This window comes from Eptesicus fuscus, chromosome 13, assembly GCF_027574615.1.
Source record: "Eptesicus fuscus isolate TK198812 chromosome 13, DD_ASM_mEF_20220401, whole genome shotgun sequence".
Classification (NCBI taxonomy): Eukaryota; Metazoa; Chordata; class Mammalia; order Chiroptera; family Vespertilionidae; genus Eptesicus; species Eptesicus fuscus.
In genome coordinates this window covers 32,184,060-32,205,772 of record NC_072485.1, presented here as the reverse complement: position 1 = coordinate 32,205,772, position 21,713 = coordinate 32,184,060, and the positions used below count along the sequence as shown (strand labels likewise).

Sequence of the window (21,713 nt, the reverse complement as noted above, 5' to 3'; positions counted from 1 at the left end):
AACCTGGTGACACAGTCTCATATAACTTTGCCCAGTATGCTAGGTAGAGTCCAATTCAGTATTGATAAGTGACAATTCTTACAGGGTCCCTGAGTATTCCAGAGCAGTGTTCAAACTTTAGTGTATATACAAATAACCCACAGATCTTGATAAAAATGTAGATTCTGACTTAGTGGGCCTGAATGGGGGCTTGGGATTGTACAGTTCTAACAAGCTTTCGGTTGATGTTTATGCTGCTAATTCATGGACCACTCTTGGTAGACCAAAACTCTAGAATAATTAACTTCCTCCTCCAAAGCTTACTCCCTCACTTCTTTTAAGTCTCTGCTGAAATAGCATCTTATTCACAAGGCCTTCCCTGCCCAACATATATTTCTCTGTCACTATAATCTTTACCCTTATTCATATTTATTTATACTACTTATCACTATCTGACAAATGTTATATTTATTTATATCGAGTCACTGCTTACCATTTCCCTAGAACATTGACTGAGGCATAATAAAGTGTTCAGTCTATTGAATAAATCAATGTATATATGAACCACATGGCCATTCTATCACAACACCATAAACCATACCACACTTAAACGTCTCCAGGCAATAATCAACTCTGTCCTTTGGACTTTTCTTTTAGGAACTCAAGTAGTATTCTGTTAAAGAATAAGATGTGGAGGAAAACAGGTCCCTCCACTGTCTACTAAGTACCCGCTGGCTGATGGGGACCTCCATCAACTTCCTCTTTTTTACTTGCAAGCACTTCTGAAGCCCTTGAAGTGTTCCCAACAATGCCCTGAGTAGACAGATTAAAGGCAAGTGGATATTGGTGACTTTCATAGGAATAGCTTGGGCATTAATTGTCTTCATTTTGTGCTTTATACAACAATTTATATCATTCACTTGGCTCTTAGTGAATATCTGGTGGTTTATGATTTCAACTCCAGTCAGTAGTCTCACACTAAATATAGGTATTATTATACTAGTGAGAAGGTAACAAGTGATAAAAAGATTTGCCCCATTCTGACATAGAGGAATGCTGTGACAATTGTACAATTAGGTTGTAATCAATACCATTTTTACTTATCAATGCTGTTAAAAGTAGAATTTAGAACTTTAAAAACTGTTAGAGCGTTAATCATCTATTCTTTGTGCTATTTTATAGAGCAACCGCTGTAAATTTTCTGCAATTTTGTAACAAAAACCAAAAAGGCACCATCTACAAATTGCATCAACACCAACTGTCCATTCCTTGGATTCTTTCTGTATCTAATATCAAAACTCTAGGCCATTCATTCAATATTTACTCATCAATAATTTCTTAAGTACCTATTATTAATATTGGCCAACCCATTAAAGATATAATATTGCACTTCTAAAACAAAGGGAGAACCATTTGATAACTCTTTAATTAAGCACAGTCAAGTTCATATTGAAAAATTAACATGGGAGATAAAATGAGTGATAGATGGGTCCTTGCCCTCTAGAAGCTTACTTGAGTAGAGAAATGTGCAAATAATGATAAGGGGTAAACCAGGCACCTGAATACAGGTCTAGGGAGCTCATAGAAATAATCTATTAATGTTGTTTTAGCAGAATAAAGAATTTCTTAGTGGAAGTGACATCTGAGGCTCCTCAAAATGACTAGGAATCCTACTGGTGGAAAGGGAGAAAAGGGAATTCCAGGTAGAGGAACCCACATGAGCAAAGGCCCAGAAACATGACAATTCAGAATCAAGTATAGGAACAGGGAGCAGTCTTATGCAGCAGTAGTGGAGGATGATGAAAAAGGATGATATTGGCCCTGGCTGGTGTGGCTGAGTTGATTGAGTGTCATCCCACGCACCGAGAGGTCATCAGTTCAATTCCCCATCAGTGCACCTGCCTGGGTTGTGGGCTCCATCCCCAATAGGGGGCTTGCAGGAGGCAGCTGATCAATGTTTCTCTTTCTCTTTCCTCCCTTCCTCTCTCTCTAAAATTAATAAAAAACATATATATTTAAAAAGGATGATGTTAGTGGATATGGGCGAGTGAAACTTGCCAAGAAAAACATTTATTGCTACCTTATGATATTTATAAATTATTTATAATTATTTCAAAAAATATGCCAAGTGCTATGAAAAACACAATTGGAAATGGTTTTATATTTTGTGACGCCCACTTGTTTAGCACTTATTTTCTGCTTTGAAGCAAAAATAAAAAATGCAAGTAGTAAAACTGAATCTCTTCAATCTTTAATTACCTTCAAGTGGAAACTCAAATACTGAAAAATGGCAAACTTTTATTCCCTCATTCAGCAACTCTTTAAGAAATACCAATTATAGCACAATACTGAAGGCCGATTTATCAGTGAACAAAATATAGGTTTCTCTCTGCACGCATGGAGCTCACAGTCTTGTGGAGTTTAGCAAGATATTCTTTCTCCCTCCTCTCCAGAACAGAAATCCCATCCATTCTTCAAGGTCTGGGTCTATTCCCTTATTTCCATAAAGTACTATTTGTACTGTTCTAGCTCCTGCAGGTTTATCCATTCTCTGATGCTTCATGCTTTGTAGAAGTGGTACCATTATCATACAATTTTGGTCTTATGTCACCAGGAACCAATCTCTATTAAATGTGCCTAAGCTCTTTCTCCTCAATAAGATAAAAAAATTCTTCATGACAAAGACTTGGGATGGGGTCAAGGGCCACATTTTCTGAATATTTGGTAATACTGAGCAAGGCAGCTAGAATATTCCTAGTAAAAAGCATTTGAATGTAACTGTGAAACGTATTTACGGGAATGGTGGTTCTTGACCATACCAAAAGAGATGTCAATAAAATGTGTCTTAGCATGGACACCTCACAATATTGGTGCAAACGAAGGGGACGTGGTGAGAATTTCTTAATGGAATCTCATGATGTACTCTTCTTTCCCCTTGTTATTTATTTATTTCAAAATATATTTTTATTGATTTCAGAGAGGAAGGGAGAAAGAGAGAGAGAGAAACATCAATGATGAGAGAGAATCATTGATTGGCTGCCTTCTGCATGCCCCCCACTGGGGATCGAGCCTGCAACCCGGGCATGTGCTCTTGATGGGAATCAAACCTGGGACCTTTCAGTCCGCAGGCCTACGCTCTATCCACTGAGCCAAACCAGCTAGGCTCCACTTGTTATTTTAAAAGAAAATTGTTCATTATTTCCTAAAGCTGTTGTATAATTTAAATGTCCCTAAAGGGCCTAGGCAACAATGCAATCAGTCTTCCATTTCAAATAATAGTTAGAATAGGCTTAGTTGAACATTAAATTTGTAAAAAAAAAAAAAAAAGAAAGAAAGAAAAAGAAAAATACTTGCTTGATGTTGCATAACTACATTTCCAACCAATTTAAAGTTGCAGCAAATGACAATACAGTTAAAATGTTAAAATGGGGAAGTCATTCTGTGAATCTGACCTGTACTTTGGCATTTTAAAATAAGCTTCTTGTTTGTTATTTGCAGGGTTCATTAGAAGCGCTTTAAAAATTGATTTATGTGATAAGACATGCTTTGAACAGGCATCTTGATAAAGTACAACACAGTATCTAAATTAAGCATATTGCTTAAAGGAACCTAAGTTGAAGCTTAAGATGATTTATGCTGATAGAACTAGGACAAGCTGGTTGTCCTTTATTGTAGCCTTTAAGGCTTGAAATCATTCTGTTCAAGGTTATTTGAATGGCTGTCTTCACTATCAAGAGCTTCTAATTGGTGTAACTATAGTTCTGACCATCTTATCAGTCTACAGAATTGTTTGAGATGAAATTTTTCCAAAATGGGAAAACAGCCCAGGATATTTAGGCCAGGTGCCAGGTTATGGGACTGAAAGAAAACAGCTATCAAGAAAGTGAAAGAATCCCATGAAAAAGTGATTACACTATATGAAGTAGAATTTGTTCGTCAGATTGTGCTAACCCAGATTTCTTCATTTTCTGTTTTACAATGGGTACATTTGGAACCATTTATTCCTATTAGAAGACATTCCTTTTTAAGAAGTAGAAAGGCTTCTCAAAACTGTCTAGGAAGAACATGTTCCCTAGGTGTTATCATCATTAGTATTGTTTCCCCAGAAGAAGATTTTATATATATATATATATATATATATTTATATATATATATATTTAAATTTTATCTTTATTTCACTGATCTATCCCTTCTTCCCCAGCCTCTCTAGCCACATCTGGGCTAGAGCAATATGAGAAAGCATTTAATATATATATACATTTTGGTGTAACGATTGCACAGTCTAATTCTAAAGCCAGGCAAAGTGAAAGCAATGTACCAAAACACACTGGGGAGAATGTTTACTCTATTCTCAGGTAAATAGTGGTTGGCCACCATTAATGGTAAAAGATGCCACAGGCAAGACAGAAACATCAGTCTTCCAAACAACAACAGACCAGAGGCCAAAGAAGCTCCATATACCCACAGGCACAAAGGCTCCTTGATGGCATCTTGTGTTTTCATGTTTGGCTGTTTAATACTCCTGTTTGCTAGCCATGTAGAGCAAAAGCAATTAACCATATTTCTTGAAGACAGAGGCCTATGCCTGTTATTTTGTACAGAGTCTAGCCCACAATAGTGCGCTTAACTATGTTTCATGAACAAAGGAACATTCTACCCACAAGTCTGCTAAGAAATCAACTTTAATAGAAAACATCCCAGTTGTCTCATTGTTCCTCATTCTGATCACAGAAACAGATGTTGAAACAAACCAAAGAGCAGGGTACGGCTAATCCAATCTAGGCTATCTCGTCAAGGCTCAGGAGGCTAATAGGATTTATGGCATCTCACCACATCTCAGGGTTGATAGTGATGCATTTCAAACACGTGATAGTGTAGCAGAAAAGGCAAAAGTAAAAATGAAAATAAAAAATAAATCCACATCAAGGGCATCCAAAGCCATGTTAGTGTCAAAGAATTAATGCTACAAGGAGAGAATATGATTTACTGATCATGGTCTGTTTCTGTAGATGAAATCTGTCCCCTTGCTTCCTAAATTTCAATTGTTTTTATAGTGTCCATTGCTGACCAAAACGTATGTATCAGATAAGAATATAAATGAAATAAAGCTGATGCTGGTTGTTATTTATTTGAATTCGTATTTCAAACAGACTATCTGAAGTTTTCCTTGGAAGATGAAGGGTAACACAGCCTCATGCCCTAGGCATATAAAGCACCGATTTCCCTGTTGACAGTGACTAGTTAACATGGGCGATCAGAAACGCGGGTCCACATTCACACGTTCACATATCAGAACATTAGACGTTTGGGTACTCACTGACCTTCAGGTTGGTATTGTGCTATGATCGTCACCGTCTGTCCAGCCCCCTTCAGTGCAGCAGCAGCCTGTTCGTGGGATGCTCCACGGAGGTCAATGCCATTCACCTGAAAGACAGGACGCCAGAGAATGTTGGTGTTTCGTAAGGCATATTATTCTGATCGACAGAAGGACAAAGTTTCCCAAAACGGAGAGTCTGTTTAAGATTATGTCACCTGCCTCAAAACCCCTCATGTCCTACCCAGGCATTTGTGTGTTATGCTCCTGAGAATTTTTAGGTAGCAGACACATGAAATTTCATCTTGTGGTGTTTGTGCTATGGCCTGACCAGGTTGAAACTCTTTTGTATGCCCACGACCACTAGGCTCTCAGTGTGTGCAGTTCATATGCCTCTGTGAGTTTCCTAGATTTCTAGGGTGGATAGAAGCCTTCAAAATTAGAGGGAAATCAGGGTAATAAAGAGAGACACATGTAATGTGCATAGACAAGCATGCACTGACGGATTAATATATTCAGATAGGGGACACTGTACACAATGGGACTGACTGGCTGCCCGCCAAAACTCCCTCTTTGGTCAGAAGCCTGGTCCCGTCATCCTGAGCTCAGTTAGATAGGCCTGAGCTTTGTTCCAAAATAAATTTGACCGCCCCATTTCTCATGTACAATTCCAGCGTGGCTTCTGACGAAATGAAATAGAGAATGCCTGCAGTTTATGTTGCTGTTGCTAACTCCCATTTTGGGCCCGCGCCAGAAGAGAAACAGAGCATCTCCAAAGCACAGAACTGCCGAGAGGGAAAATTCATTCTGGAGTCAAATTTAATGAGAAGCAAAAGCTAAAATCTTTCTCCAATCAATTCGGTCTAAATCAACACAATGTAATTACTGAGTGCTTGTCAATGACAGGGCTCCCTGTCTGCCCCAGGAGAGGGACTGTGGGTGGGGAACAAAAGTGAACAAGACAAGTCTGAGGAAACCTTTCTGCTTCAACAGAGCACACAGTAAGTCCGTTCTTTAACCTAACACATAGTAAGTCCAGTTCTCTAACCTACACAGAGGCTGGCTTTTGAAGATGATACCGAAATTCTGCTTCCTTTTATTTACAGGGAAGATAGCCATCCCCCATGAAAAAGAATAAAATAGCTGATCAGTTTATCTACCCATAAAATATAGAATCCTATTTGGCCTTACATGAATCCTCTTTGACAATGATACTGGATTGGTGGGGGTTGCTACTCAGTTTCCTTATCAGGCCTGGAACATCTGTCATTCTCAATTCCATATCCTGGACATCTAATAGTAACCTTGTTAAAGTCTCCTTATTCACTTTTATTTATTAAAAAATATTTTTATTGATTAAAGAGAGGAAGGGGGAGGGAGTGAGAGATAGAAACATCAATGATGAGAGAGAATGATTGATTGGCTGCCTCCTGCATGCTCCGAACTAGGGACTGAGCCCACAGCCTGGGCATGTGCCCTGACCCGGAATTGAACCATGACCTCCTGGTAGCACGCCGGCTGGGCACGCCTCATTCACTTTTAAAACTTTCATGGTCTCTCCCATGGCTTTCTAGTCTGGTAACTCCTTACTGAAAGCATTGATTACACAGTAAATTGGGAAGCTGGCTGAGCTAGGGGTGGCCTGCCCGTGCCACTTAATAGCTGAGTGACAGCTCTATTGCCAATCTGAGCCTCAATGCTCTCCTGATTCTCTGAGTTAGAATCAAAGAACTCTTTGATTCTAATAGTCCCTTTGAACTATAAAATTTCAGATTAACTCCTTGGTAGCTGATCATCATTTCAGAGATTGTCCAGGCATTGACGGGTCAGAAGTATGACTCAGCTGGAAGAGACAGAAAAAGTAATTTCATCCAGACTTTTGTCTACCTGAAACTGAATGCACAAGTCAAGGACAACATAATCTCTTGTCCAACAATTCCTCTCATCATCGACCTCCTGGTTCATAGGTCGATGCTCAACTGCAGAGTCAAGCTGGCTGGGCTAATTTACTTATTTTTTATTTGGAGAGTTTGCTCTTTTAAAATTTTAACTGTATATTAAAATATTAGTGCTCTATCTCATATAAATATTCTTACTAGTTTGGTGTTTGTATTTTGTGTTATTGCATTTAAGTATTTTAGCTTCTCACTTGTGTTATTTCTTGTCATATAGACGTTTAATATGTTTAGTCACATTTAGCACTATTTTTCTTTTAACTTTTAAGTTTTGTGTTATATCTTCCCCTCTGTAATATAGTTACTAAATATTCATTTTTTCTTTTAGTACAATCACATGTTTTGTTTTTTGGGCCATATATTCTTTCATCTACTGAATATATTTTGGTGCTTGATGTGAGAACCAGGTGAACAACCATCCTTTCTTGGACCTTTCTTTTGTAGCATCAAATTTCTACATCTTTCACTATTGTAATTATGCCCTAAAATTTTCTCAGTTAGTGAACTGAGGGAGCATGAAATAGTGAGAAGAAACAAAAGATTTAGAGTCAGGGAAAACTGGGTTTGAATCCTGAGTTCACCTGTTATATCTAAGTAACTTGGGAAAGTCACTTAACTTCTCTGAACCTCAGCTTCCTCACCTGTAAAATGGGTATAATACCTACACATTGCATGAAATAAATGATAATATCTGTAAAGCCCTTAACACAGAACCTAGCACAAAAAGGCATTCAGCAAATAGTATCTAATATTACTGTATTTCTTCAAAGAGCTGTGATGATCAGTGATGAAGTAAAATCTAATGGAAATTAACCAATATGGAATATAGTATACAGGTTAGTTCATATGGTTTTTTTTTTTTCCTTCGGAACACCCAGTTTCAGTATTGAAAGAGACTTAGAAACTTATTCACCCAGCACTTACACAGTAGAGATGGTACCCATTACGGGAAGGGACTTTCCTTAAGTCATATCAGAGGTAGTGCAGCCAGGGCTTCTCTTGCTCAGCCCAGGATTCTTTCCACTGTATCAGATGTTCCCTATGATGGGTGTGTGTTTATTTTCCACTGGACTGGTAGAAATCTTGTTCATCTTAGGCCTGTTTCTACATGGGCCCCACATTTGTAGAGCTTTGGATGCTGCCATCATCCTGAACCATACCACATTGCCCGGGGCCCTGTTGATTTTCCTCCAGGGTTTAGCACACATGTTCTCTTTCAGTCCTTTAAACTTTTCAAGGTCACTTTGCTTCTTATGTCTCTCCCTGTGGCTTGAGTTTTTATCAGCAATCTTTGCTCAAATAACATTTTCAGAGGCATTTGAAAACAGTTTACATCACTGACATGACATTTCAAAATACCAAGGGTGACACAGACTCATATATTTATTATTACTGTTTTTCTACTTCAATTTGAATTTTCTCTTCTTGAAGCATAAACTGAGAGAATGAATGCCATTAAATACTGTTGAGATTAACAATGACAGTCATTGTTAACATTCACTGATGATCAGGCATGCTGATATCTAGAGGGATATTTATTCATTATCTCATTTAATCTTCAGAAGCCTAGGATTACTTTTCCGATTTTATAAATAAGAAAACTGAGCTCAGTGAGAGTCACTAACTTTCTTCAAGGTTAAATAGTTGGAAGAAGTTAAGAATTTAAAATAGTCTAACTAAGACCCTTGAACTCTTACTACCATTTCTTATTGTTCTTCCTTCAATAGCCTGTCTAATTCTGAGGGTCTACGCCTGCAAGATTCTAATTCTGAAGTTTGCCTTTCAAGCTCCCTGAGACTGACAGCCCACAATTGGGTGTGACATGCTGGTCAGCTCAGCAATGGGCTCAAACAACCTGGTTTAGACATTATGGCCCAGCTTATAACGATTAGAACATGTAGGGTTGAAACAAAGGCTTTGGGAGGCTAGAAAAATTCCATCCATTGCCATCTTCTTATGTATACAACTGTCACTGGATCATAGAAAACATTAAATTCTATTTGTTATGCCATCCTTTTCACACCAAGTTAGTAATGGACAGGAAGGTTAGGACTTCTAGTTAATTCAAGTAGATATAGTTGTTTTTTTCAGATGCTGGTGTGAAGGAGAATGGTGTACCATGTCCAGAGTCAACTTTATTATTTTTTTTAGGTGAGCATTATGTCTGTTACTTCAGGCAGTAGGACCCTTGGCCTGGAGCTCCAGGTTCCCTGAATAAATTACTATATGTTCTTTAGAAATATATTTATTAGTATTATAGAAAGAATAATATAAAAATGAGAGAATTTCAGAAATGGGGAGAGATTTTGTAATTCTCTGCAGCTGTCAATGTATACCTTTAAGGGGATATGACCACATTATTCATATGCCCTATCCCTCACCTCCACCATGTTGGACTTTTATATTTCTCTGATTCAGGCATTTCTATCCTTGCAAAGGCTGTTTTCCTTATCTAGAACATAATTTTTCACCCTTTCATCACCTGGAAAACTCCTCCTAGTCTGTAATGATTCAGACTGAAAGGACTCGTGGGATGTGCTTATTTGTGAACTCCTAAAAGGTAGGAGCTTGTCTCATTGGAACTTGTGTCCCTAGCAAAGTGCCTGGGATATAGTAGGTGAAGAGGTGAGTGAATAGGCAAGTGAATGAGTGATAAAGCTAGTCACACTACATTATCCCAGGCCAATGGTCATCTAAGTTTTTTGACCCTGGCTCCATGCTGATAAAGAACTTAGTATCTTTCAGGGAAATCCATTCCTTTTGGGGTCAGCTCCAGCAATAAAAAAGTTATTTGTGTTGAAACTGAGTCATTTTCCTGGTACTTTTCACCTAGTCATACTTTGAGAGTTCACAAAATCTTCTTATTTTTTATGATTTATTTTTCATATGATCCTCTTTCTAATACTCTAAAAATTAAATTTATTGGGGTGATATTGGCTAATAAGATTATATAGGGTTCAAGTGTTTCTAATATTTGAAGACAGTTTTCTCTTTTCCAGATTAACCTCACTCCCTTCCCCATCCCATTATATCACTGTCACCAAGTGATAATTTGCCTCTGCTTGCATGCCTCCAGTGATAGGGAACTCTCTCCTTTATAGTCTGTCCATCCCATTTTGGGATGACCCTTATGAGTGTTATTTTTAGCATCCTTATATTATTTAATTCCTCATCAAACTCAGCAGAGATCATATGAGGTCAATTATGGCAACTTGGATTGTTACTATAATTATTTTCCTTTAATGTACTCCTTGTATAGTATCTAGAGCTAAACACAGTGCTGATACAAACTCTGTTTCTTTAAAATATCCATTTCAGTAATTTCCTCTTCCAATTTAAGGGAAGGAGTGAACCAGAATGACACATAACCATTGTTGAGCCAGTGACCACCCAGTAGAGGACAATGACAGGTAAACACACAATTAAGCACCTGGTGATAAGTACTCTGACACAAAAAGGTCAGAATGCTCTGGGACCCAGAGGAGGGACCCCTACAGAAGTATGAAGAGGTCTGGGAAGGCTTTCTGGAAGAAGGGACATCAGAAACAAGATCTGAATGAGTTATCCAGGAAGGGCTGTCGAGAAAGGGATGGGCAGAGGAGTAGCAATATTTGAGGAAGAGAGGGAAGCAGATAGGATGGTGTGGAAGTGAGTGAGGATCTGGCATATCTGAAGAAAAGAAAGTAGTTGCTACTGAAGGGCAGAGAGGGAAGAAAACAGAGTGGGAAAGAGGTGAGCGATAAAGTAGGAGAAATGAAGGTGATGGGGTGGATGATGATGATGGTGATGATGATGATGGTGATAGCTGACAAGCACAGTTCTAAGCATTTTCTATATACCTATTCCCTTAACACTTATACCAGCTCTATGACATAAGAACACATAAACAATGCCCATTTTCTCCAGGAGTCCACTGGGGCATAGACAGATTAAATAACTTGCCCAAGGTTCCACTGCTAATAATGGCAGAGCCAGGAATTAAACCCAGGCACTCTTGTTTAAGAGCCTGCAATCCTAACCATGACACATTACCATCTCCCAAGGATTTGGGCGTACAGGCATGATAAGCCATTTTAGTGAGTTTGGAGTTTATTGTGACTGCAACAGGGAACCATTCCTCAGCTTAGAATTGAGAAATACTATTTTATCATTACTCCTACACTCCAGGAGTGCTTGCAGCTAGGGGAAATACAGGGAATATACAGGAACCGTGTGCTATTGTCAGGCCTTTTCAGAGCCTCCCAAGGCGAATTGGTCCCTTCGGAGATGCTTGTGGCTGCTGAACTTTTCCATCCCAGCTCAGGTCGCCTGCCTGCTATGGAAACAGTGCCTTGAGAAGAACACTGGGTTTAGACTTGGGAAGGACAAGATTAAAAAATTGGTCTCACTACTTACTAACTCTATGACCTTGGGTACTTGGGTAAGTTACTTAACCCCTTTGATCTTCAGTTTCCTCATATTGCAACAAAAGTGCTAACCCTATTTTTTCTGGGTTGTTGTTTAGATAATTAATATAATGCACATAAAGTACTTAACACTTGGCACATTGAGTAGGTACTCAATTAATGGTTGCTATTTGTATTATAGCATATTCATTATCTACAAAACCCAGACTTTAAATGGCTTTTATTAACAGTGATAAAATTAAGAAATAGATTAGGTAGAAGACTGTCTTGGAATAGCTAAGAGTAGCTAAGAACTACAATTTCAACTGAATTATTATTTGTGAAAAAATACAAAGGGGTGACCCAGTGGGAAAGGCTAGATAATTGGCACTAGATTTCAATTAAAATAAGTCAGGTACAGAACACACAAGGGACCATTTCAAGCAAATTACTTCACTGTTGGGGGTCTGGTTGGTACATGGCCGGAGAGCAACAGGGAGGAAACTGGGGCAGAATCCGAACCCTTTCTCCTTTATTCAGAGAGACTAGAGACAGTAAGATATATTACCAGTGAATTAAATAAATGTAGAAGGCTCCATCTTTTCTCAAGAGGAAAAAAAACTATTTTCATTTTCCTGAAGTGATGCGATGCAGTGAGGTGGAAATCGGTTCAGTTGCTAAGTCAGCCACTAACTGACTCAGGCCAGTGGCTAAACTGCTGTGGAAAATGGAAGGTGCTTGGCCTCACCATCTCTAGGGTCCCCTGTAATTCAGAATTCAGTGCTTTCCCTGGGTTAAAAATAACATCTCAAAAGTGTTTTACAGCGAGAAAGCTGTTTTCCCACCTCACATTTCTTATTCAACAAAGTGAGATATAAACAACAAATATAATAAAAGCATTCACATGTATGACCTGATCCTTATCACATACGTGTGAGGGAAGCAAGGAAACTATAAATATCCCATTTAATCCTGAATGGTGAGTGGGCTGGGGTAGTTGGCACAGAGCATGGAGAGAGAGAAAAGAAAAATGGTTTGATCAGAAGTGGACCTTGAATGACAGGTTAAGAAGTTTTGTAAACGAGTGGCCAGGAGAGCCCTAGCCTGTTTGGCTCAGTGGATAGAACATCAGCCTGCGGATGGAAGGGTCCCAGGTTCGATTCAGATCAAGGGCACATACCTTGATTACAGGCTCCTCCCCGGCCCAGGCCTGGTCCGGGCTCATGCAGGAAGCAACCAATTGATGTGTTTCTCTCACATTGATGTTTTCTGTCTTTCCCTCTCTCTTCCACTCTCTAAAAATCAGTGGGAAAATATCATTGGGTGAGGATTAAAAAAATAATAATAATAAGTAGCCAGGAAGGCTTTACAGAGGCATTGAACACAAATTGATTTATGTTGCAGGTGGGACAACTATGGCAACTGTAAAATGTTGGGGTTGAAGAACTAAGTGATCAAAAATAGGATAATCACAGGGGAAATGATTGCAATATTACAAATGGTAGATGATGAAGACCTGAATTATAAAAATGAGAATTGAGTTGAAAGTGGGAAATGGTCACAGACTTGAGAAAGGACACAGAGGGAGGTTCTACACTGCTATTCTCCTCAACTACCTCTGGGATCCAAATAGAGCTTCAATAATATTTATAGTGTTAAATGGATTGGAAATGGGAGATGGGAAAGGTGATTAGAGGGGAGATGATACCATTAAACAAGATGGGAACACAGGGCGAAAAGCAGGTTTGGACAAGAGATAATTCATTTTAAGACCCGTTGAATTTGTTGTGACTATTGGACATCTTGCAGGTAGTTGGAAAATATCTATCTGGAGCTTAGAAAAATAGTTAATATTAATAATCATTTTAGCTTCGCTGTTTTAAGGTGAGTGCCCTGATCTGACTAGACCCAGATGTAAAAGAGTTTTTTTTTTTTTTTAATATGTTTGTATTGATTTTAGAGAGAGGAAGTAAGAGGGAGAGAGAAATAGAAATGTCGATGAGAGAGGAATATCTATCACTTGCCTCCTGCATGCTCCCTACTTGGGATTGAACCCACAACCTGGGCATGTACCCTAACCAGGAATGGAACCAATCACCTCCTGGTACACAGGATGATGTTCAACCAACGAAGACACACCTGGTTGGCTCGAAGAGTTTTGTTGTACAAAAAGAGGATAATAAGCACGCCCATTTCACAGAGTTGCTGTAAGTCTAGTTTAGTTATTGCATGTAAAACACAATAGGGCCTGGATATAGAAGGACATATAATTATTAGCTATTATTGAACCCTCCCTTGACACACACAATAGATGATCTGGGCTAGTATAAAATTATTCAATAAAAAACCCAGCAGACCCAGGAGCAGTGCCAGGGTTATGGACACTGCGAGAGGAGGCCTGGTGCTCTAGAGAGCAATCTTAGGAGTCAGGAGTCCGGAGTTGCTGTCCCATCCTGCTGTTAGTTTATTTCACTTTGGGCAGTCCCTTTATCTCTCTGGGCCTCAGTTTCTTTCTCTAGAAAGAGAGCCTCATGCTAAATCTCTGCATTCTCTTCCTGTGCTTAATAAACCAATATATTCTATGTGTGAAGTGTATTTTGTTGACGACATGAGAAAAACAAACAGTTCATTCAGCATTTCAGCACTAAACTTTTGAAATACCCTCTAGCGTGTCTCAGAGTGAACGAACTATAAATTGAATTTCAAGTGGAAATTTCTAATTAAGTTCCCTTCTCCTGCTGGAGGCTGTTACACTCGGTGGAGAGTGATAACATTTCTGACAGTAGCTGCATGAGAGCTCAAGGCCAGAATCCTGGAGCAGAGGCAAAATGAAAACTGATATTGGATATTTGCATGTCTTAGCAGTTGAAATTAACTCCCTTTTAAATATGGCTTACTGATGCAAAAATGGGCCTATATTAAAAAATGTCTTTAAAAATGTTTTGGTTTACTAGAGTGTTTATAGAGGATTGATCATTTTAGAGTCTTTCATTGAAAATGATAAGATATAATTTGGCCATCTGAACCCACTTACTACCGGCCAAAACACAGTAAACAACTTTTAGGATTCATGCATTTTGAGTGATTAGGTAACTATTTTTATAAGAATACTAGAGGCCTGGTGCATGAAATTTGTGCACTGGCTGGGGGGTCCCTCAGCCCGGCCTGCACCCTCTTGCCTAAGCCGGCAGGTGGACATCCCTCTCGCAGTCCGGGACCCCTTGCTCCTTACCACCCACCTGCTCGCTGCTCCTTACCGCTCAGCTTGCTGCTCCTTAGCGCTGCTGTGGAGGCAGGAGAGGCTCCTGCCACTGCCGCTGTGCTCGCCAGCCATGAACCCGGCTTCTGGCTGAGCAGCGTTCCCCGTGTGGGAGCGCACTGACAGCCATGGGGCAGCTCCTGTGTTGAGCATCTGCCCCCTGGTGGTCAGTGCACATCATAGTGACTGGTCGTTCTGGTCGTTCCACTGTAATGGTTGCTTAGGCTTTTATTATATAGATGTAAATAAAAACTAGTTGAAATCTTCCTTATATATGTTACACAAACATAAGATGATGCTAGTATCTCCAGCTCTGGCTTTTCCCTTAACTCTAGATTTGTAAATCTACCGGCTTACTTGACCTCTCCAGTTGGATGTCTAAGATTTTTCAAACTCATCATGCTGAACAGCAAACTCTTACTTTTCTTCCAAACCTGATTCTGGGAATTTTTCCACTTTCAACAAAGAGTAATACAGACCTCAACTACTCAAACCAGAACCCATGTGCTAACCTTAATTCTCTCCCCCCACCCCACCTCCCCATGTAACCCATCAGCATGTCTGTTTACTACAGCTCCAAACCAGATTTCAGGTCCATCCACTTTTCTCCAACTCCACCATTGCTCCCAGGGACACTGCAAGAGCTTCTTTATTGGGCTCCCAGAATGATATTTTCAAAATATATATCAGGTCATGTCTATGTTTTCTTAATTTTCCCCCCATTGGCTTCTTGTACTTTGAATAAAGTACAAACACCTCCCCTTAACCTCAATTCGTCCTTCTGAGTCTATCTCATTCTACTGTCTACCTTTTTCACTTGTCTACAGCTATAGGGTCTTCATTCTACTTTGCCTAAATCCAACTTCCTCCAGCCTTGGGCACTTATAGCAGCTGTCTTTCTGAAGATAGCGCTCTCCCCTATATCCTCTCACATTTGATCCCTTATGTTCATAAATCTCAGATTAAAGACCAATTCCTCAGCGAGCTCTTTGCTGACTTCCCCATTTAAAGAAGTTTTCCAGCCTATCTTTAACTTCCTGCTTTAATTTCTTATAGAACTTAGGCCTATCTGATATTTTGCTTGTTTATTATCTCACCCACCCCAAGAAATGCTTCCTGTGAGTTGGGACTTTGTCTCTTTTACTTCTAAACCTCTGATATTTGGAACACTACCTAGATACTTAATATTTCTTGAGATAATACATTCTTATAACTATTAGATCACCTAATTTTATTTAAATCATTAACATTTATTGCATGTTTATTAAGGGCAAGGTACTGATCAGAGGCTTTTTCAGAAGGGATTTGCCATATAGGGAGAGAATGGTTGATTATCTGGACTCATGGGTCAGAATCTTTGAGGGTAGGCTCAGGAATCTTCAGTCAGAAGAGGGCACCCCTTGTGGAGAAGTAGCTCTTTGTTCTCAGGTGTACTCTGGATGGCCCTTCATTCATGCTGTATTTGATTTTTAAGTCTCAGGTCATGCTTCGGCTTCGCTGTTTACAAACTCTCTGTCCCTTTGGGGCTTTATTGCCAATTAGGGTTTGGCAGAATGACTTGGGAACTTCCTTTGAGATATACGTTGAAAGGGAATATGTAAACATGACAACAGTGACGCATACATCCCATGACAGATCCAGTCTCTTATTCCTGGGTGCTTTGCGCATGGGTCTCTGTTGATAACAAATGTCTCTTTGGGTATCATGATGGAGAAATCCTTGAAGCCCCCATTCCATATCTTGGTGCCCTTGAAAACACTTTTGCTAAGGATTCACTCACCTCTGTATCACCTGAGTTCCAAAACTGCTCAGGCCAAGGGTCAAACTCCGGGGTTGGGGGTAGGGGGTGAGGAAAATCCTGCCCTCAAAGATTGCTTCTCACATCAACCTCTAAGCCCTCTATTCTGGCATGAGATGTGTGTATGTTTCAGGCTGACAGATTCCTTTAGCTTAGGGTCACATTTAAAGCTGAGGTCTTTCCTTGATGGACGGTGGTAATGAGAGCCACCTTATGAGTTTGCTCAGCATGCTATCCCTTTTGAAATCAGTAGACTGACTGCAAATGCTCAGCTATTTAAAAAATACCCACATTCAGTTTTCTTGTGGTTTCTGAAATAGAACTATCACTAAATGTAATCAACTGTTAAAAACACTATCAATAGGAAATTGATTCAATTAATTATTAAAAATCCACACAATAGAATACTATGCAACCATCAAAAGCAATGGCAAACATGTCTAATATTCTGATACTCAAAAATGTCCAGGCTATGTTTGATCAATTAAAGAAAAGCAAGTTGTAAACTGTATGTATAGATAACCCTGCTTGTTTAAGTAAAGGATATATGATCTGATGAAGAATAGTTTACACAACCAAATGCTAAATGCTAGTGGCAATTTCAAAGGGCTATGGTGTTGAGGCCATAGTGGGGGAGAGCCGTAAAGAAGAGAGAAGGGATTGAATTTTATTTTACAGCCTTTTGTAGTATCTGAATAATTTTTAAGTAGCATGTATTGTCATAACTTTAGAAGGTATATAAAAAGTTTTAACTATTGAGTTTAAGATTTGTGTTACTTTGTTTTACTTATTTGTTTGTTTGTTTATTTATTTATAACTGGAGGCCTGATGCACAAAATTCGTGCAAGGGGCTCGGCCCTCACATCCTGGCTGCCTCTCAGCCCCGCCCACTGGTTGTTCTGGAAGGTCCTTCCAGACGGTTGTTCCCCGTCCGGTCTAATTAGCATATTAGCTCTTTATTATATAGGATTCTTTATTGTTGAAAGTATTACAGATGTCCCCTTTGTTAGTTTGTGTTTTTCCACTCATTGATGTCCTCTATAATTACCCGCCCTTCTCAGAAGGTTTATGTTACTTTGGCAATAAAAAAACAAAAAGGGCTGCCAAAGCAAACTAAAAATAGAGTAGTGCTTATAGGAAAATGGAGTAAATTTGAACAATCAAATTTTCAAGCACCACATAGATTCAGTCAGGAGTCAAGCACCCCTGGGTGTCTTCTTTGTGGCACTCTGTGTATTAAGTTTGGGGGATGCATTGGTGAAGAAAGTGATGGCTCTGCCCTCAGTGACTTCAGATCTAACACAAGTTCTCAATTGGATATGGGAATGTGGGGGAGGTGTAGATATTTTTTGTTCCTAAAGTGTCAAATTTTGGGATCCGTATTGGTATTAATTGTGCAAGCCAGTGTATGTTAAATGTCCTGCAAACTGTGACATGGTTATACACAGTGAAAAACTGTCCTAGCAAAAATGTAATAGCATCTGCAATACAAAATACTGGATCAACACTGTTTTTCACATAAGTATACTAATTCCAAATGAGCCTTCATGAGATGCTAGTATAGATGGAAAAGATTTTTTTTCTGCATAGTTGACCTTGTTTGTAAGCATTAAAATCAATGGTAAAGAAAGGAAAAAACCTGTCTCTAGAGACATACCTGTCAAGTGGCCCATTCCTAAAACATTGAAAGGCTTAAGTAAGAAAAAGGTACAGAAATAATTCAAGCTTATTTTAACTAATTAAAGCAATACTATAGAACAGCCATTAAATGGAATATCTCCTCCCCCCCCCCTACTCTTTCAGGTAACCACTGATCATAAATTGAATATATGCTGTCTTTACATATTTCTCACACAAGCACAGATAATATCCTCACCTATATTCCTGATGTCTAGAATAGCACCTGGTATATATAACTGAGTGAATATATACAGGTGCAAAAGCACATATATTTGCCTCCATATATAGTTATTGTTTTAAAAAATAGATCATATGACACATTGTTGTGTAATGCACTTTCTTTTTCCATTTAAATTACTCTTTAATGAATAAATGTCACCAAAACCTCATGAGGGCAGGACCAGCTATTGTGCTAGTTTTCTTGTATTTCTGGGATGGAACATAAATTCCTTTCCTCATAGATTATTATTGAAAGTGATAGTAATTACATGTGTCTGATGTATCTCTTCCTCTACTCTGAGGAGGTTTTAGGATTCATCTTTCCTTAAAGGATGGGGTTGGAGCTGCCGTCTTGAATTTGGTCTCGTTGGGGAAGTGCTAGCTGGACCACACAACATATGGCCCTCACTCTAAGAGTCAATGATTTCATAAAAATTTTCTTTCTGGCTCTAGCTGGTTTGGCTCAGTGGATAGAGCGTGGGTCAAGGGCACATGCCCGGGCCGTGGGCTCAATCCCCAGGAGGGGGCGTGCAGGAGGCAGCCAATCGATGATTCTCATCATTGATGTTTCTATCGCTCTCTCCCTCTCCCTTCCTCTCTGAAATCAATAAAAATATATTAATTCTTTTTCTTTCTGGTCAATCGGAGAACCAGAAGAAGCAACAAGTCAGTTCAAAACTCCTCTGAGAAGACAAGCTTCATAAAATCCAAAGAGTGTGAAAGCACAGCATCCTTTAGAATTATGTCTGTTAGGTCGAGGCAGGGGGGAAGTCCACAGCCATGCAAGCATCCGCAAGGTAGATGGTGACAAAGATAACTGGCGCCTTCCCAGACCCTTGCCAGCCTTCCCAGACCCCTGCCTGAGGCAGGAATTCCACACCTCTCATGCCCTCCACCCTCCCCTCACTAAACAGCTGTATAAAGGAAGTACCTAAGCCCCTGTTTTGGCGCGAACTTCCCTGGCCCACTCTCGGACCAGTGAGTTTTGCCCGCCCGGGAGCGCAAGATTAAAACCTCCCCCCCTTTCCATGGCCTGGACTCTGTGTCTTGTTTCCTGCGTCGCAAACCTTTCAATGTCTCCATCATCGCTCCCTCTGTTCTCTCAAGCATGTATTGGGACTTCGTAAAAGCAGCCAAGACTGTGTGCAGTCTTTTACCATCAGTCTCCAGGGAATCCTGTAAGCCTCAGAACATTTTCCATTTACATCGTCAGGAATGTATTTTCAGTGACTTAAATCTTTCCTAATTACAACCAATTCCCTCCTCCCAGCCCTCGTAATTTAGTGCAGAGAACGCCACTCCTTAAAACAACGCCCCAGCCAAGAAGCCTGAGTTTCCATGGTTAGCTGTGGGGCTCCGGATGTGAGCAGAGCCGAAAAGCCACGCTCCCCGAAAACCCAGGAAATCACATTCCACTGCCCTGGTTCACTTCCTTGAATGAAGTAAAAGCTCAGTAAGTAATGGGAAGGAGGAGAAAGGAGAATGCGGAAAAAAATAAAAAGAGGGAAGGAATCTGTGAAATTGGCTTTCCTCAATCTGTCTGCAGAAATTTAAATGTGGATGGAAGGAGGTTACTAATAAAGATAGTACTAGCAACCAAATACTGAGCTGAGAGGGTACTGTGCCAAGTTTGTTATTGCTAATCCTCCTAAGAACTTAGCTGAGCTCAAGGTTTAAAAAGAGGAAACTGAGGCACGGAGAGGTTAGAAGCTCCCACAGCCTCAGAACTGGGATAAGCGTCTGTCTGTGATACACAGACGGTGATCTCCCCCCACCCCTGCCCCAGCAACACACACTTATGCTGCCCCCATCTACAGCACTGGCTGCCTCCAACCTCAGGACTGCAGGTAATAACCCTGACAGACAGCCACCTAGGCCAGGGTGCTGCTGAATCAATGCCCCATCCCCCCAAACCAAATCCCCTTCACCATGGCTTCACCAAAGGATGCCTTTTCCACAGCAGCTCCAGCTCCCGCCAGGGCCTGTCATCACTGCGGGGCACTTTGCTTTTCCAGCTCCATGAACAGCCTTCTACAGGCACGCTGTCCGGTCCTGGTCCCCAGGGGCTGCCCGCTTCAACCCCCATCGGTCAGTGCAGGGCCCAGGCCCCTCTGCCACTTAGCACATTACACAGAGCTCAACATTCCCTCCTCAGCCCGCCCAGCACCTGATCAATAAATATCAAACAAAGCCGTTTACACCCCTGCGGTCAGTTCAGCACCTCCCCACCCAGCTCGCTCTTTGCACTGCACTTCACTCTGCACTTGGGGCCAGTTCCGTGACAGACAGGCTGCAGGCTCTGCCACAGCTGCGAGACCAGACCCACGGGCATTCGATCAATAAGCACGGGATGGAGAGGGAGAGGCTGGACCCGGACGTGGAGCTCGCAGATTGCATTCCCGCCCTAACAGTTGCCAGCAGCGGAATAAAATACACCCGACTAGCCCTTGCTGTTCTTGGCACTGGGAGTTCTTGGAACGCAGACGCAGAATTCCGGAGTCTTTAAAATCCCTTTCTCCGATCTTTTACCCTTACGATTTAGCAGTGCATGAAGCTTCCTCTTGCAATGTTCTCTTTTGCCAAACACTTAGTCACCTGGAAAAGTTACCACTGCCCTGCAGAGGTGGGGTTCCCTCCCCTCCCCCCTACTCGCCTCCCCTTCTCCCCGCCTCTGGGTCTCACCTCTGTGATCTTCCCGGTCTCTCTGCCTCTGCATTTGTGACTACACCCCCTGGTTCTCCCTTCCTTACCTTTTCTCTGCGGCTGTCTGTTCCTCCTCCTGCTGCTGATCTCTCTCGCCTTTCTCCTACCCCCTCCCTCTGACCCATCTGCGATCTGCCTCCACTTTCTGCTCTATCCTTTTTTTTTTTTCTTCTTTGGTAGATTTCTCCAGCTCTATTGGAAGCCTACCACTCACTGTATACCACCTAGCACAGACTTTCTGGAATTGTGTTGCCCATTTGAAGTATAAACTGCGAGAGCCCTGTAATTATGCTAATAAAAAATAAAAAGTGTTCTCATTTCATTATTACAACCCAAACTGTCAAATATAGGCAAATCCTGAGGAACTTATATTCAAACTGATCTCTACTTGCATTTTGAAATGCCATCTCAGGCTGTCTTG

General features: G+C 40.5%; 1 protein-coding gene across 11 annotated transcripts in view; it reads right to left on the bottom strand.

The window, feature by feature from the left end:
* DLG2 (discs large MAGUK scaffold protein 2) overlaps positions 1-21,713 on the bottom strand; it is a 1,173,098-nt gene that overhangs the window by 286,698 nt on the left and 864,687 nt on the right. For all 11 annotated transcript variants that reach the window (XM_054725747.1, XM_054725750.1, XM_028128522.2 and 8 more), the window contains one exon: positions 5,301-5,403. In XM_054725747.1, the coding sequence (XP_054581722.1) occupies positions 5,301-5,403 (103 nt within the window). The remainder of the gene's footprint in view (positions 1-5,300; positions 5,404-21,713) is intronic.